The sequence below is a fragment of the Diadema setosum genome, chromosome 7 (genome assembly GCF_964275005.1).
Source record: "Diadema setosum chromosome 7, eeDiaSeto1, whole genome shotgun sequence".
Taxonomy (NCBI): domain Eukaryota; kingdom Metazoa; phylum Echinodermata; class Echinoidea; order Diadematoida; family Diadematidae; genus Diadema; species Diadema setosum.
In genome coordinates this window covers 15,685,523-15,704,786 of record NC_092691.1, presented here as the reverse complement: position 1 = coordinate 15,704,786, position 19,264 = coordinate 15,685,523, and the positions used below count along the sequence as shown (strand labels likewise).

Below are 19,264 nucleotides of genomic sequence, written 5' to 3'. Positions count from 1 at the left end.
TTTTAGTTAATTTTTGACATAATTATGGAGCTTGTTAATTCGCAAATGAAAATGAGAGGATAAGTATGATCCAGAGGAGAGACTGACTATATATATTCATTTTGAACGAACATTTGGTGCGAAATGGTCATCGTGTTTAATAGTCATACTTCTTGACTTTAAAAACATTTTGCTTGTTTGTTATAGACATTTTTTCACGGTTACATTCATGAATATTTACCCTTTAGACAGTGATGGTCTAGGGCATAGATTTTTTCGAACTGATTTCCATACATTGATCCGGAAATTATGGGGGTTGATTTGCTATTCGCAGCTGTCGGCAGTCAGCTCTGATGCGTTGCAGTGCGTCCAAACGTTTGTGTGTTTTGTTTTGTGTTGTGTGTATTGTAATGTTTTCGTCACAGTACAGTCTTGTTTGTGTCGTTACTGTTTGTGTACATAAAATGAAAACTTCCATAGGTTGTTCCTCTTTTCTTTCCTTCATTCTTTTCGTACATGATGCAGGATAACGTTACGTTTATTTCAATGAATTGTCGCGGCCTAGGAGATAGTCGCAAAAGACAAGATGTTTTGTTGTATTTAAAAGCTAAGCAATATGATGTTTGTTGTATTCAGGATACACACTTTACTCGAGAAATAGAGACCGATATACGTAGGGAGTGGGAAGGTAAATGTTTTTTCTCTTTTAACACGTCCAACTCAAGAGGAGTATCAATTCTTTTTAAGAACGCTGTGCCAGTAAATATAAATAAATTCAAAGTAGATAATGCAGGGAATTTTGTGGTTTTAGATGTAACTCTGTACGAATATAATATTACTATTGCGTCGTTGTATGGGCCAAATACAGACAACCCAACATTTTTTGCAGATCTTCAACAAATTATACTAGATTTTGAGAATCCACATGCTATTGTTTGTGGAGACTGGAATTTAGTACAAGATTCAAACCTTGATACATATAACTATTTGCATGTTAATAACCCGCGAGCAAAACAACAAGTAAATAACATGAAAGATGAATTAGATTTATGTGATCCTTGGAGAATTAGATTTCCAGATAAAAAATATTATACATGGCGACAACCTACCCCTTTTAAACAGAGTAGATTAGATTTCTTTTTTATATCCTCAGAACTTCTTTCATTAGTGCATAAGGTTGATATTCTTCCAGGTTATCGAACAGATCATTCTTTAATTCTTTTAAGCCTCAGTTTGAATCAGTTACAACGAGGCCCTGGCTTTTGGAAATTTAATAATTCTTTGTTAAAAAACGAAGGTTTTGTTTCACAAATTAAGAAAACAATAAAAGATACTATTCTGTTTTATGCAAAAGACGGAGTACAGTTCGATCAAAATGATTGCATAGTGGGTGACTGTGAATTCATTGTAAATGATCAGTTATTTTTTGAAACTTTAATGATGATAATACGGGGAGAAGCAATATCATATGCTTCTTTCGTTAAAAAACAAAGTGTGAACAGGGAAAAGGATTTAGAAAAGAAAATTGAAGAATTAGACAGAAAATTGATAATTTTAAATGATAAGAATTCCATATTAGAGGAAATTGAAAAATTGAAATTAGAACTTGAAGTTTTCCGTTTAAAAACAAATGAAGGAATTGCGATTAGATCTCGGATAAAGTGGATGGAGTTTGGAGAAAAACCTTCTAAATTCTTTTTAAATTTGGAAAAGCAAAATAATATTAATAAAGAGATACGTCAGTTATCGACCGAAAATGGTGATATTTTAGATAAACAAAATGACATACTTAAGGAAGTGTTTGATTTTTACTCTAATCTTTATGCAGAAAAAGAAACTGATGAAATTAACTTGGAAATGTTATTAAATCATCCTGACATTCCTAAGTTGTCTTCACAATTGTCCTCTTCATTGGAAGGTCCACTTAGTGTTGATGAGGTTTATTCCACTCTAAAACTCATGAAAAATAATAAATCTCCCGGACAGGATGGTTTTACTGTAGAATTTTATCGTTACTTTTGGGAAGATATTAAATACTTTCTGGTAAGATCACTGAATTATGCGTATTTCTCAGGACAATTGTCAAACTCACAAAAAATGGGAATAATAACCTTGATTCCTAAAGGAAATAAACCTAGACATTTGTTAAAAAATTGGCGCCCGATTACTTTACTGAATGTAGTTTACAAATTGGCATCCGGTTGTATTGCAAATAGACTCAAGGGCGTTTTGTCTTTTTTAATACATAAAAATCAAACAGGATTTTTGAGTGGTCGCTTCATTGGCGAAAATATACGTCTACTATATGACACGCTACTTTATACTGAATTAAATGATATAGCAGGCATGCTTCTTGTTGTCGATTTCGAAAAAGCTTTCGATTCCGTATCGCATACGTTTCTATTCAAGGTCCTGGATTTTTTTCACTTCGGCCCATCTGTAAAGAAATGGATCAAGTTATTTTATGCAAATGCATCCTCTTGTGTATTAGTTAATGGATACTGTACAGATAGATTTGAAATAGGACGAGGGTGTCGCCAGGGAGATCCTTTGTCCCCCTACCTCTTTTTGTTAGTCAGTGAAATACTTGGTATCCTAATACGACACTCGGATTCTTTAGTTGGATTACATATGAATGGGAAATCGCTTAAACTTTTGCAATATGCAGATGATACCCTTTTGACACTCAACGGTTCAACCCAGGATTTACAAAGTGCTCTTACAATACTTAATGAATTTGCAAATATGTCCAACCTCAAAATTAACGTAACTAAAACTCAAGTAATATGGATTGGGAAGAATAGAACTTTCAAAAAAGAGATTTTACACGAGTACAAATTAAACTGGATATCTGAAGGATATTTCAGGTACCTGGGCATTGACTTTTCAGTTAAATTATCTGAAATGGTTAATCACAATTATCAAGAAAAGGTTAAAGATATAAAACGTCAGATAGCGATATGGCTGAAAAGAACATTGACTCCCTTAGGGAGAGTAACGGTAGTAAAATTTTTATTGATACCCAAACTGAATTATTTGCTTTTATCTCTTCCAGAACCAAACTTAGAAATTATGAATGATGTTAACCGATTTTTTTTATAAATTTATATGGCATGATAAACCTGATAAAATAAGTAGGAAACAAATGTGCCAATTATACAGTGATGGTGGGGTTAAAATGACAGATATTTTTATACATTCTAAATCACTCAGAATATCATGGATAAGAAGATTATTTTGTTATCAAAGTAACGAAAATCTCACTTTACATATGTTCCAATCATTCTTGCCTCCATCATACACATCTCTCCACTTATTCATGGGGGCTGAACATTACAAAGAATTAGCCATTTCAATGCGCAACCCATTTTGGAAAGAGGTATTATTAGCCTTTTCAGATCTAACTCAGTCCATTGTAGATAATATCGCATGTCAACCCCTTTGGAACAATCTTAGAATACAAGTTAATAATAATGTAATTTATTATAAGTCATGGTGTGCTAAGGGAGTACGTTTTGTTAACGATATTCTAGAAACAGATGGAAAATTTCTTTCATATTTTGATTTTCAACGTAAATACAATGTACAAGTAAACTTTCTTCAATATTATGGTTTGTGTAATGCTGTTCGATTTGGTTATAATAAAAATGTCATACCTAAGATTATGGAACCTGCATGTATTATCCCTGAAACATTGTTTTTAATACTGAAAGTGAAAAAAGGTTGTGCACATATCTACCAGGCTTTTTTGAAACATAAGACAAAAGAATGTAAAAGTCTTATAAAATGGAAACAGGAGTTTGATTTTGACAATATCATTTGGAGTTTTTATTACCAAATTCCCTTTTATTCAACTGTCGATGTAAACATGAGATGGTTTCAGTTCAAGATGCTAAATAGAATTCTTTATATGAAAGACGCTTTATTGAGATTTAAATTAGTAACAGATAACTTATGTACTTTTTGTAATAATAGCGAAGAAACAATTATGCATATATTTTGTTCTTGTATATATTCAAACGAGATATGGTCAAAACTTGAGCTTTGGCTGTCCCGTAATGCTATTCATATTAAGCTTACAAATCAAAATAAATTATTTGGTTTTTATGGACGTAATAACAGTGCCCTCAATTGCATTATGATTATAGTAAGGAAAGAAATTTTTACAGCCAAATGCAAAAATTGTTTGCCAGTTTTTGAACAAATCATGTCAGCGATAAAAAGTTATTATGATATGGAAAAGTATATATGTAAAACAAATCTGAAAGAAAAGAAATTTATGAAAAAGTGGTTACATTTTACTAAATGTTTCTGATTGTGTTTTCTTCTGAAATGATTTGTCAGGTAATTTTCTGACACTTTGAAAAGAATTTGCAATTTATAATTGATTTTTGTAACTGTCTGCTGTTCTTATTGTATTTAGAATGGCCAAGAATATCATGTGTTAAATCTGCATGTACATACATATCTCTTTTTGTATATATTTGTGTGTATGATATCATTTAATAAAGGAACCCTGTGGAAGGGAAAAAAAAAGAAGAGCTGATATGCCTCTAGACAACAAGTAAGGATTTAATTAGACAATTAACTGATAACGATGTCGTTGTGACTCTTGGATTTTAGTCATTAAATAAGCTGATCACCTACGATAAAAAAAAATGCAATGACGCATACTTACGTACGCGTATGCGCCAGTCATAACTGTAAAATGCTTCATATGAGCTTGAAATAATTGGGTACACGTTTCAGACCATTTTACTGCATTCAAAAAATTTGCAAATTTAGGCCCCAATTTGGACCCCCGTTTCCAAGGGGGGGGGGGGGTGGCACCCCAGCATCTGCCATGAGCAAACTTAAAACTACAGTCATCAATGTACTTACTTATAGAATTAACTTAGCTCTATCACCTCTGGTTCTTGAGAAGAAGGGTTTTAAAGATTCCTTATAGTCCAAGAGCATTAGATCAAAAAAGGCTCAAACCTGGACATTTTTGGTAACAAGCTGATTTTTTCAGGATTGGTCCAGAAAAATGTCTAGAATAACATACTAAAAGTCCTCATGAATCCTCTTTGAGCGTTTTCCGCAATCCAAGATGGCGTCCAAAATGGCCGCCATTTCCAGAAATTCTTATAACTTTTCAACCAGAGAACCAAAATACAAAATTTAAATGTCTAAATATATGTTTTGAAGCATGAAGAACTCAATAAAACACACATCAAGAGATTTTGATGCACGCAAGTACGGTAATCCAAGATGGCGTCCAAAATAGCCGGCATATTTTGAAATTCTTATAACTTTCCAGCCAGGTAACCTTAATACAAAATTTAAATGTGTAAATATATGTTTTGAAGGATGAAGAACTCAATAAAATACATATTAAGAGATGTTGACGGACATAAGTACCGTAATCCAAGATGGCATCCAAAATGGCCGCCATATTTTGAAATTCTGATAACTTTCCAGCCAGGTAACCCAATTACAAAATTTAAATGTCTAAATATATGTTTTGAAGGATGAAGAACTCAATGAAATATATATTAAGAGATGTTGACGGACATAAGTACCGTAATCCAAGATGGCATCCAAAATTGCCGCCATTTTCTGAAATATTTCAAATAGGCAACCCAAATACAGAATTTAAGTGTTTATGTTTCGAAACATTTATAAAGAACTCAATGAAATACATATTAAGAGATGTTGACGCACGCATGTCCAGATTAAACCGCTCGAGCTCTTCCTAAAATGCAAAATGGCGTGTAAAATGGCTGGCAGTCACAATTTTATCTCACAATAATATAAATAAATGTCAGTATAGTATATAAGAAGCTTTTTATTTACAAATAGTTCTTATGAGTAAAGTATACAAATAAAACATTTGGATGTTAAACTCAAGGAGTGTGTCCTTGTTTCGATAGAAACATTCACCATCAGATATTTTGTTAAGCAGAGAGCCTACTAGATCTTTTTACCACATGCTCTATTTTCGTCACCTCAAGCACATGAAATGAAAATTTAGTGCTAGCCCTTTTTTATTACCAACGCATTTGGTGTCTACCATGAGGTGAGTTACATTTGAAACTGTCAGTTATCACTCAAGAAGTAAAAACAATTCTTTCTGATGTCTGTGCTACATAACTGTTGAAAATTAGTGTCTTCATGTGCGACAAAATAATGTATAATTCATCAAATGACAGTGAATCTCTTTGCTGCAGTGTATTGCTCCACCTTAAAACAAAGTGTCTAAATTATCTTAGGGTGGCCTATTCATTTCGTGTAGATTAGGTAAAATTATATTACAGATAGAAATCAGAGAATGTGGCACTCATAGTTATTGGTACATGGAGGAGGAATACTCCTCTCCCACACGAGGGATCTTCTTTTTTTTTACTTGAAAGTGAAACATATAGTGTAAACGTTTGGTAAGATATTCATTGTTTTCATCAAAGAGTAGGAAATATATAAAGAAGTTTTCAGGGAAATGGGCAATATATGGGCGGGGGTGGAAGGGGATCCCCTCCCCCCAACATGAGGGAGATTTTACATTTTCAGACTTGATATTCAGACATTGATGCACCATATTGGTGAAATATTAATTTTTTGTTTCCATAAAAAGGAACAAAAAGTTATGTAATCATGGAAGTGCGCAGTCATAGGGATGCCCGCTTCCACACGAGGGCATAATTTCGCATTTTCAGATTTGAAATTTACAGATCTGTTGCACCTATTTGATGAAATATTTGATATTTGTTTTCTATTTAACGCTGGAAGAACGAATTCAAGTAAGTGTTGGGGAGGGGGAAGTGTGTGGGGAGAATACTCCTTCCCATACGATGGAGATTTTGGCATTTTCCCATTTGAAATTCAGAGATTTAGCACACTCTTTTGGTGAAATATCTGAGATTTGTTTTTGTCCTAAAAGTAAGAAAATATATATTACTAATGGAAATATGCAGGGGAGGTGTATAGGGTGATGCACCCTCCCACAAAATGGAGGTTGTTTTTTTTTTTTCTTTCAAGATATATGGGTTTTATGGTGCACAATGTTGATGACATACCAGATTGTTGTTTTTATTAAAAAGTGTAAGTATAGAATAAAGAATAAAGACTAGTATATCCAAGGCAATGAGCTAGTAGAGGATGGGGGGGGGGATCCCTTTCGACTGGAGGGAGTTTGGCATTTCTATGATCATTAACCGGCCTAGTGCACCTTAGGTGTTATATTGATTGTCCATCCTTAAAGAGTAGATAATTCATTGTCTCAGTATCCCCATCCCCTCCAACTCCAGGGAGCTATTACACTTTAATTGAAATGAAAATAATTATATCATTTACATACATTCGATGCAATATTTGGGAATTGTTAATCAAAGGGGTATTTAATTTATATTGGGGAAGTGAGCGGTGGAAGGATTTTGTAGGAAGGGCAAATTACCCTTACTTTTGCATTTTGTAAGTGAAAGATCTAGTGCACACTTTTTGATGACAAATTCGGAAATTTGTTAATCTCAAAAGTGTACAAAGTCTATGGAAAAGGGCCGAGCGAGGGACGTTTTGCATTTTTATGATTGCAATTCAATGACTTCAGGATGAATATTTGGAAAATAATGATTGTACAGGTCACACCTTTCCCCAAGGGGGGGGGGGGGATGCATCCAAGCGAACCTTTACCACCAGACCATCTGAGTTGTTGGATCTCGAACATTACGTTGAATATCTTTGTCTTGTGATAAACAAACGGCGGCCATTTTGGGCAACATTTGGTTTTCGCAAAGAACTCACGTGGTTTTATTTGTACTTACGTGCTTCAAGATCAGTGAATAAGTATTTTGTTGGGTTCCTTATGTCTCAATAAGTGCGCATCGCGGTTACGTAGTTGCAGGGTTATGAGAAAAACAGGAAAATGGCAGCCATTTTGGACACCATTTTGGATTTCTGAAGTGCTTAAATGCTTTATTTGTGTTTCAAAATCTCTGAATAAGTATTATATTTGGTTCTCTGTGACTCAAAACTATATTTCGACATTACAAGTGTGTACAGTTGAAATCTACTTGCAAAATTATGAGAAAAAAAGAAATCAGGAAATGGCGGTCATTTTGGACGCCATCTTGGATTAAGGTACTTATGTCCGTCAACATCTCTTAATATGTATTTTATTGAGTTCTTCATCCTTCAAAACATATATTTAGACATTTAAATTTTGTATTTGGATTACCTGGTTGAAAAGTTATAAGAATTTCAAAAAATGGCGGCCATTTTGGACGCCATCTTGGATTACGGTTCTTGCGTGCATCAACATCTCTTAATATGTGTTTTATTGAGTTCTTCATGCTTCAAAACATATATTTAGGCATTTAAATTTTGTATTTAGGTTCTCTGGTTGAAAAGTTATAAGAATTTCTGGAAATGGCGGCCATTTTGGACGCCATCTTGGATTGCGGAAAACGCTCAAAGAGGATTTATGAGGACTTTTAGTATGTTATTCTAGACATTTTTCTGGACCTATCCTGAAAAAGAAAAAAATCAGCTTGTTACCAAAAATGTCCAGGTTAAAACTAATGCTCTTGGACAATAATTTGGGGAATTTGGGCCCTCCGAGGCCGAGTCCCTTGGGAGTATGCTGCCCATTTGAACACATTGGCCCTGTTGCATAAATAACCGTAGAAAAACTCGGGTTAGAGGCGGGTGCCTGCCTGAGTTTCATGGTAAGTCAATTTCTCTGGTAAAAAAAAAAAAAAAAAAAAAAAAAAAAAAAAAAAAAAAAAAAAAAAAAAAAAACTAAGGTTACGGTATATCGGCTTTCTTTTATTCTAATAAACTTGGACGAGGATAAAATGCGGAAGTGCTAGTGATTTTCTCAGTTTTACGCTGCGCGCAGCTAGCGATCACCGCTACGCGCTGTCTGAATGTACCATGTACAATGTAGGCCTACTGTAGTACATGACAGTATCGCGCTGTATGCTGTCGCTGCCACACAAACACGTAGTATAACGAGTAGCGGTATGTCCGCTAGCGAGCCTGCTAGTGCTACAAGCTTCCCGATAGCCAATCTGGTTCTAATAAGTTTTCGGAAATATCAAGTTATGAGTTATAGGGATTTATCTGTGATTCTGGTGCAATACGGCATTATGGAAGCTGAGATATCGACATGGATACGAAAGTGCAAACGCCCTACACATCTACAGGCACTAACTCAACTGTTTAATACGGCTACATCTAACCGTTAACCCCGGGGCGCTCCTTCACACAGATTACTGTAACGTTAGCTTCGTTCGGGCTGGTCGCAGTGAGTTTGTACCTAACGGTTACATCTAACAGTTAGTCTATGCCTGAGTCTATGTTACAGCTACTTGTAGTAGATCTTCCTCTAATACTATTGAATCTACCTCTTTGGTGCTACCTTCATTCACGTATCTAGGGTTCTAAAGTCAGGCCTTCTAAAATTTAGAACTAGATTGTTCTAGAGTCTAACGTTAGATCTAGTTCTAGTATAGGCTACGTCTAAGTGTCTAATGAGTAGATTCTAACTAGGAAGTAAGAACCTAACTGGATCTAACGTTAGATCGATTGGTACATTGATAAAGGTGATACTATAGATAGAACAAATTCATAATTAGAGAACTAGATCTAACTGTTAGGCCTAGATCTAGTAGAGTCTACTAACTATTGTACTGCGTTTCCGACTCCTGCACCGAAATCTTCCCAGCTGAATTGTTTCCAGAATGGCAGCTTTGGTTGCTCTGAGTCTAAGAGGGGCTAACCAGAGAAATTTAGATTTAACCTTTGGTCAATGAGCTAAGGTTAAATAACCTGAGTTTCTTGAACATTAACCTGAGAAAAAACTATGGTTAAGCTTTATGCAATAGAAAAACTCTGGTTAAAAATTCTAACCCAGAGAATCTGAATTTAACCATGAAAAAAACTCTGGTTAAGGCTTTATGCAACAGGGCCCTGGATACCCTATTCCCCTAGGAATGATACCTGCCAAGTATGATGACATTTGACTATGAGGTTTTCAAGAAGAAAATAGAAATGTAAACTTTAGGCCCAAATTTGGACCATATCGCCCCATCGGCTATATCCCGATCGCCCTAGGGATGCTACCTGCCAAGTTTGGTGGGAATCTGTCATGTTTTTGTTTGTTTGTTTGTTTGTTTTTTAAGAAAAAGATGAAAATGTAAAAAAGATTACGCACTACGACGGAAGGCGGACGCTGGACAAAGATGGATCTCAATAGCTCACTTGGGCTTTCGGCTCAGGTGAACTAGAAATGATTAAGCTATCTTTATGGCAGTTTTTTTTTAATGCCAATTGACATCACTTTGTTCATTTAGCAATAGCCAACTTACTCTTCGGGGATTTTTCTCCCACATTTATATGCTATAGTTGACACTTTATACTCTTGTTTTGTTTCTGTTTTTCGGGCTTTTTTTTTTTTTTAACGGGATCACGTCTAAAAATTTGGGTGATATGGAAACCTAGAGCTGCGATTTATTGAAATCGTGCGCAATAACTATCGTCTTTTAAAGATGCCGCATTCGAACCCTGGTGCGGGTAGGTTTTGTTGTTTTGTTTTTTTTTTTTTTCCAAATCTGTTCTTTGATAAACATCTAAAAGATCACATGGAAAATCGTTCCCTATCACGGATTGATTGGATCACCTAATTTGTCAGTCTTCACGAATTTCTAAGTCTAGTTTGAAATTGGTGTCTTTATGTATTAAAAATGACAACGCAGTCATGATATATGTAACAATAAACTTGTGGCATTAGTGATAGTTTATCCAACTACTGAAAATCATTGCAAGCAACACGTCGGACAGGATGAAGTATTTAAGGCTGGTCGTTCATTTTCAAACAAAACTGTATGCATTTCCAAGAGGATATACCACATTATCAGCTCAATCTGTCAAAATATCGAGTGATGAAAAAGACAGTGGCACATTGATACTCTTGATTTTCGAACATTAACCACATTTTTCTTTCAAATTAGCGGACTTACATTGCTGGACATTGGTGCTCGTTGCACGTTCGCTGTTTGTCGTCTGGCTTTTGCTCTTCGCAGTACATATCATCCACCATCCCAGCTACACGTTCCATGCACACCACATCAGATCTCTGCGACCCTTGGACCAGTAAACATGCGTGAGTAAAATGCACTTAGCAATGTTTTCACATAAGAGGCCTTCAGAGTGTATGTCATTGTTCACACCTTTCCTTTTTGCATCTTGCTTTTCTCGCTTCTCGTGAGCAGACGACTCATATCATTCGTATGTTACAAATACGTAGAATGTTGTTGGTGTTGGGTTTGTTTGTTTGTTTGTTTGTTTGTTTGTTTTTTTTGGGGGGTTGCCACTTCTTGACTGAGCTGAGTAACGTGATACACACTTCCAAGCAAAGTTCATGAGCGATTGTTCTCCAAAGGAAACGATCATCAAACATTATCACAAAAGTGGTTATGAAAAAAAAACAAACAAATAATGCAAAATTGCCAATGCCAGTTTGTATAACGTAATAGGATAAGACGAGTGAAATGAATAGATCAAAAATTGGTCACAAAGCTTTAATTCTGCTACTTTGGGCAACCATGTGAATGACCATTGTTTCTGTGTTATTGTTATATCCATTGTCACAGTACCAAGCATATACATTGCTCATCACTAAAACCACGAGTATTTATGACTGTGTAGAAGATGATATGTCAACAATACGTCTTTTATAGATAAGAGAGTTTGATTCTACAAAAGTACATGTACTCTAAACAAGGCCGGCGCCACGTTTTCAGAAGTGGGGGGGGGGGGGCACTTCAGACTTTTGGTGCCACTTCCGGGTTTCATGAGCTAACAAGCAAAAAAAGCGCAAAGCCATACCGCGCGCTCACACTTTTCTAGGTTTGTATCTATTTCTTTCTGGTGCCACTTACGCACTTCCAGGGTTAAAAAAAAAAGTTTGGGGGGGGGGGGGGCAAAGTGGTGACACCTTCATGTGGTGCAAAAAAGTACCAAGCCCCCCCCCCCCCCCCCCCCCCGTTCCGCCGGCTCTGCTAAACGTGATGACATGCAGTGATGCAGGCCTAGTTACAAGCCGGGTAGCCATCACCTCTTACCGACTCCACATGACGCTGAACAAGGTGACCAGTCTCCAAAGGCCCAGGAGAAATGCTGCACTGGTGATTCAGTCGTCTCGTTGGCCAATTTAGGTACTGTATACTCGTACGTTACACCTGGGTTCTGTGCTCGGAACAACAGCTGGACGAAAACAACAGAGAATGACACATATTACAATGGTTACAACGATATGTTCACGAACAATCCCTCTCTATGACGTACTCTATGTGTGTACATGGCAGTACATGACATTAGATTGCATTAAACTACGTAATGGTTTGATGTGTTTGACAATGGGAACGAACAGAGTGTTCTCTGTTTGTACCATCTTCAGGAGTGCCAGACATTCCATAAATCTGGCATAGGTGGTAGTATCAATCAGTAGAATAGGTTAATGTGAAACAGAAGAGGACACTTAAGGAGAAGAGAAGAAAGAAAAGGTTAATGGAGAAGAGAAGCGGAATATATGACGAGCAAGAGGAGAGGAAGCTGACAAACAACAAAGAATGAGCCCGGAAACAGGGGTTTCCTAACCATGATGTGCAATGGCTCTGTAATAGGTCCTTGTGCCTCGACGCGCTCCTTGTCGCCAACGCGCTGGTAGCTGATGGTAGTGCCCACTGCCTCGTATTCCCCACTCCACTCGATTATCCAGTCACCATTCAAGTAGTAGCGACCTGCAGTGTCCCGAATGGCGATGTAATTGCCGGCAGCGGCAATTTCCTCCACCACTATGTTGCGCGCGCCGGCGGGAATGACGATCGCTTCAACGTAGCCTGCCATAGCCAGAAAATGAGCACACCACTGTGAGTTCTATTACATCATCCCTTACACAAAGTGAACATGTTTTACTATTTGCAAATCTTACAATGGTTTGGTGTCACAGTGCAAGCTTGGGATGTGCGTTTCCCGTGTTTTGTCATATTCCATTGCCGTTAGGCGAGCGAAGGATATTAGTCGCTTAACCTTCCTCCCCTTACTCCGAAGTTTCATGCGCTATATTGAAAAAAACACAACCTTCTTCGAGCTATATATTTTCTAAAAGTGTCAGCGTCATATTTTCGAGCGCTTATCCATTATTAGCTTGGTGATGTAGTTTGGATATCTACCTTAAAACAATGTCTAATTGAAAAAGACGTAATATATATTATATGAAACTTTACATTCTTCTCCCTAATGCATTACTTCAAGCTGGGATATTGCAACTTATATGTTAGTCATTTTTTTTTAACTTAATTTTGTATTCATTTATATATTTTGTTATGCAAATTGATGAGTCAACAAAAGGAACGGCGGGTGATGTTCGTTATTGAGAAGGTTCTTTAATCAGGAAATGTTAAAAGGTTCTTTATTCCGAAGGTTCGTGATTCGGAAACACACAAATTCTGTTTACATGTACCTAGGCGTTCGTTTTAATTCGACCATGAAATAAAATTTGTTAATCACAATATTTTCAAGTTCAAATTAAACTTGAGAGAAAGTGTGCAATAGATATACATTTGTTTTTTGAATGAAGGATTCTATCAGTTACCTAAACACACACACACACACGCATACATACACAGACATACACACACACTGTTCCATAAAAACTTATTGAAGTGCACTAACCCTCCAAATTCTACATAGTCAAGTGATAGTGATTAACAATAATTGTATTAGCTGTGTAATGACAGAAATCAAAAGAGGTATAATCACTTCCATTATAATTGTTACCATGACCATCATCAACATCACTAAGATCAATATTATTATTATTAATATTATTTTACATTCATTGTCATTATTCATATTACTACATTGTAATCTTTATCTAAATCCATTTGCTCAGAAAAAAATTACTCAGATAAAATCAAAATCCAAGATTCTTGATCACGCCACTTCATGATGCAACACGCGCTTTGTCCGAAAACATGCACGTGTATCATGCTCCCATAACACCATACCCAATTTTCATAATATCCTACCGTGTTTGTTTTTTTTTTTAATTACCCACGGTATTACATCACTACAAAAAGGAATTTCAGTTTCAGTGTAACGAACCTTATTTCATAGTCGGACTACCGAACAAAAAGTTATTTCACTTTCAGAATAACGAACCTTACTAGTATTTCATTTTCGGACTACCGAACCTTATTTATTTTCGGAGTAATGAACCGATGAAACTATGAACATTAATAATTTCGGAATAACAAACCTTACTTTTATTCTCGGAATTACGAACTCAGAAAAACGAGCTGCAACTAGAAAGGCTACCCATTGCCTTTGTGGAAAGCCTTGGAGGAACCTTAACTACAAATGCTGTGTTGCGGTGTACTCGGAAACAGTTACCTCGACCCGATTGGATGGTGAAGCTATCCTTGATCGTCTGACAGGTGGATCCATCACCGTGACACACCCCACATCTGTCCTCCACTGCTGGAGAATTAACTTGATTGTCGCAACCCACTTTCTGATGACAAAACAGACACATACAAACATACTAGTGTGAGTTCAAATATTTTGTTCATAATACGGCGTACATGATTTCTGCCAAGTATGTAGAAAGTTTGACCATGCAATGTGTTCCCTGGGGTATGGTGCCAATTTTTTATAAATATGTTTGATATTTGTATAAATAATTTGACCATGTTTTTCAATTGACGATGAAGATATGAGATAAGGCCCAATTTGTTCCCATCACCCCAGTCCCCCCCCCCCCATCCCTGGATGTGTATTGAACAAACTTGACAATTACAGTCACCTATATATTTACTCATGGCAGTAACTTGAATAGCTTATCACTTACGTAGAACATACTTACTCATGGCAGTAACTTGAATAACTTATCACTTACGGTTCTACATAAAATTTAAAAAGGTTATGAAATCCGGGAGCTACTGTAACCCCTCCCCGGGCACTGTGCCCCTTGGACCCCCAAGTGAGGTGAAGTGTCCAAATATAAAATCGACACTCTAGCGCAACACCTGTCATATTTGTTGAAAATCTGATCATGACTTTTCAAAAAGAGGAAAATGTGCAAATTAGGCCCCACTTTATCTCTCCGCCCATTTCAGGGCATTGTCCACTTGGTGACCCTTAAGTGGTGCCCATTTGGGGATGATGTTCGTTACTCCGAAGTCTCGTTAATCCGAAAATAAAATAGAGCTCATTGTTTCAGAAATTTAATAATCTGTGGCGTTATTTCGAAGGTTCGTTCTTCCGAAGGTTCATTAATCCGAAAATAAATAAGGGTCGTTATTCCGAGGGTTCGTTAACCCGAAAATGAAAAAAAGTTCGTTATTCCGAAAAATTGAATAATCTGTGGCGGAGAGGGGGAGGGGAATCTTTGTTTCTATCGAGGTGCGAAGAAGATAGAAATTTGAAAACGGGGTATTACACCCCGTGAGTTTACTCGGTCAAATGTCGTGGGAGTATTTGAACAATTGAATAGCCCCCTTCGATAAGAAGAGAAAGTATGTGAACTCAACCCACACGTCGGCCCTTACATACACATTATGTGTATCGTATCCCCCCCCCCCCTCCTTCCACTTACAATCAGAGGTCCTTCTGATCCCCAAAATATAAACATTTTAACGTTCTAATTATACTCCTATTCCAATGATTTTTTTTTTCTCATTGGTCACTCGTCGGAAGCACAGTTTTTTACTTCCGGCCAACCAACGAAATGGAATGGACCGCAGTCTGATGAATGCGACTTGTGTTGGTCAACTATCCAGTCAGCGTCAGACATATATCGCACGATCTTGCCACGTCGATTCACGCCCGGCGTGTCTGACACTGACCTGATGGTCGTCAAACACAAATCCTATTCATCAGACTGCCATCTGATACATTTCAATGGCTGGCCTGAAGCAATAATCTTTGCTTCCGATGAGAAAAAAAAAAGAAATCTGTGTGAAATGGGTTGAACCAACAAAAGTATTACGGAGCCTTTTTTCTTGCAAATCCGATAAAGATCCGGCTTTGACTTGGCTAATCGGATGGTATCCGCCCGATATCTGTCAGCAGATTCCGATCCATGTAGTGGTGATCTGACACCAACTCGACACTTTGACAATTGCCCAACACTAAACCGACTAATCGGACACTGACTCGATACTGGACAGATTTTTTCCAGAATCGGAAATAATGTGTGAACTCTACAACAAGATGTGATGACCCTTATGGTTCTTAGGAGGAGGACGCAACTAAAACTGGTTTCTGCCATGGCTGCAGGCTGATAAAATGCTGCTATACGTATGTGAAGATCACACACCAAAATAAGATTTAGCCAATGAAATACTTTTAGGGAAAGAATACCAATAGTAAATTTGTTATAAAAGACCAAGTTTGAGCAAATAAAGGAGAGGAAGCGGGGCAAGCACCATGGAAGCGGCTTCACACTATGTAGTGAAGCAAAGGCTGCAGAATATTTTGGAAGTTTTAGGAACTTAGAATATATTGGAGACCACATCTGAAATAGAGTCAGGAGATTCCCTTCCTTGTACATCATGCCCCCCCCCCCCATATTAATCAACTAAACTCTATGGACGCTGTGAATGTGAAGAGGTTCTTGGTTGGACTGCCGAAGAGTTGATTAGTTAACTGATGAACAACGACAGGAGGATGAGAAACTGTGCATGAAGAGAGAGTACGGAACATTGGTTTACACCAATCTGGGGTGTAACCAACTCCAAATAGTCAACTGGTGTCATCGGAGATGTCGAAGCGCCCTGTCAGACTGATACAAAGTGGACAGTGATGGTGACGACGTGTTAACTGAAGCAGTGAAAGCAGACCGGTCAACAGACGCCCCAGCCCTTTGGACGAGCTCGACATGCAGACGAGAACTTCATCCCGCGACCATGCCGATGTCGAAATAAGTGGCCACATCCATTAACATCATTTGTGACCGGCGACAACGGTTTCAGGCAAAAGTCGGAAATTTTGAAAATTCGTTTTTTCACTGAATCACATTGCCCATTTCCTAAGCTTTGCATTGATATAAAACACTTGTATTCTCCGGCACCATAAGTGGGCATAGAAAGAGAAATAAAATGCACTTTTAAAGATGTTAGCCTGACAAAATTGCGAGAAAACAGGCTTTGAAGATTCACCTCTTTCTCAAAGACAATTTCGGAGTGGCGATGCGAAGGGAGAATCACCCATCCATACGATGGTGCCAATCGATGTTAAGCTCCGCCTCTAGCAACCACATCGCCTTCTAATTGGCTCACTGAGAGAGTCAAATTTCCCGGGCACCTTCCTCGGAGCTCAGCGTATGGAGCCGAAAAACAATGCGTTTCGCTCGGGTTTGTTTACCAGTACGTCTTTCAAGATGGCGAATACGATAATACAGCTGCATGGTGTACATGTACATGTGTATTTGGTGCACGCATTACGCAATGGCATCCACACGCCATGACCGTGTGCATGTAACAGGAGCGGTGGCGAATCCACACATTTACAAATCGCGTTTTCATTGTTGTTGATTTGTCTATATCATTGGCGACCCTTTTGAAGGCAGAAAATTGCCAGTGCTGGCAAGGGTCACGCTTCCTGTTTGTTTTGCTTTTACAAGACAGGCATATGTTGCTTTGTTCAGTGGTGCTAATCAAGTTAAAACAAAGAAACAAACAAACACGACTCGTTAGTTTGGTGCTATCTTGTCGTGTAGTATTTGAATATAATTAGTCGCATGTGACCGCTCCTTTCCTCTCATCTCCCTTCCATTGAGTCAGTCTGCTGTCATAATTTTTACTACATGTACAAGTAGACAAATTTGAGAATATCTAGTTTTCTTTTCACACGGGTATGTCATGCTACATGATTTTTGTTTCACTTCCATTGTCGAACATTGCGGTAGAATAGTTTGGATAGAACGCCAAACAAAGAGCACGCACTACAGAGCGAGCGTATATAAACCACTATAGCAAGAACAATGGAGCATGTAATCGTGCACGCGTGGACCAAGCATTCCCCAAACGCTGCAACTGGTGTCTGCGAAAGCCGAATTATGTAAATGTATGCGACGCACCAGCCAATCGCATGCGAGACCCTGCGCCGTAGCAACGCTTGGGATATTGGCGTGGCGTTCGAAAAAAGCTCGAAACTGACGAGTGCGATCTAACATAGGGTGCTTAAAATTCCATTTTCGATAGGAAAAACTTAGTCTTATGCTATGAAATTTAGTGTAGATGTAGAAAACATATCAAAGATTCGATTTCTGCAAAAAACCTAAATCGACAAAAATAATGGTCAAAATCTTTGTACCCCGCCTAGGAGGGAATTTGCTCTTGCGACTTTTGCCTGAAACCGTTGTCGCGGGTCACATTTCTCCCTACTACCCAATTCCCTCCCCTTCCCATAGCGTAAGATGGTACATATGAAGTAATGGTCTCCTAAGGCGTAAAAGAGTTAAGCGATGTGATGTGATCCATTGTGTAGTAAGAAAAGAAATTTGTTTGTGATCAAGTATCTGTTTCAGACCTACGAGAAGGCAGGTCGGTGAATAAATATGCTGTTAGCAGCATTGATATCCATGTAAATTGTATCCTTCTCCAGCATTTTATATTCACTGTTGTTGTGAAGCAGTATTTAGTCTCTTACTGCGATTTTTGGAAATTTGTTGATGATTGGTGACTATGTGATTACCCAACCCCCGACCAGTACAGAGAGAAGCTAACAGACCAGACCAACATTTACCGCCTCTGTACAACATTGGTCGCCCCTTGAGACAGTTTAAGGGTTGAGGAAACTTAGACTGAACTCGCCGACAGACAATTTGGGGTGTGGGGGTTACACGTATATAGGCATGAAAAACGTTCAGCGGCCCCTGTGACATACAAGGCAAGTGTCAAAATGTGTCTCGCCCATTCGCGTAAAGGAAATTGATATTTTTCTAACTCCCGCAAGTTCATCGACCTCGCCTATGACCTCTGACCTTGTGGTGACCTTCAACTCCCCAAGGGACATCTACCGGTTACCATCCAAGTTTGGTCACAAACGGACATAGGGATGAAAAGTTATGAGCGACAATTGAAATGTGCCATAGAAATTTAACACTGGGCCCTTAAAGTTTGTTGACCCCTGTCTGTAACCTTTGACCTAGTGCTGACCTTCAAATCACCAATGGAAATCTACCATCCAAGTCTGGTCACAAACGTATATAGGGATCAAAAGTTATGAGCCATAATCGAAA

At 37.8% G+C, this 19,264-nt stretch overlaps 1 protein-coding gene across 1 annotated transcript in view; it reads right to left on the bottom strand.

Moving 5' to 3' along the window:
* Positions 1-19,264, bottom strand: part of LOC140231077 (A disintegrin and metalloproteinase with thrombospondin motifs 7-like) — a 94,382-nt gene that overhangs the window by 25,472 nt on the left and 49,646 nt on the right. Inside the window, exons 8-11 of the mRNA XM_072311228.1 lie at positions 14,413-14,533; positions 12,616-12,857; positions 12,081-12,222; positions 10,977-11,100 (exon numbers count right to left, since the gene is read on the bottom strand). Coding sequence (XP_072167329.1) covers positions 10,977-11,100; positions 12,081-12,222; positions 12,616-12,857; positions 14,413-14,533 — 629 coding nt within the window. The remainder of the gene's footprint in view (positions 1-10,976; positions 11,101-12,080; positions 12,223-12,615; positions 12,858-14,412; positions 14,534-19,264) is intronic.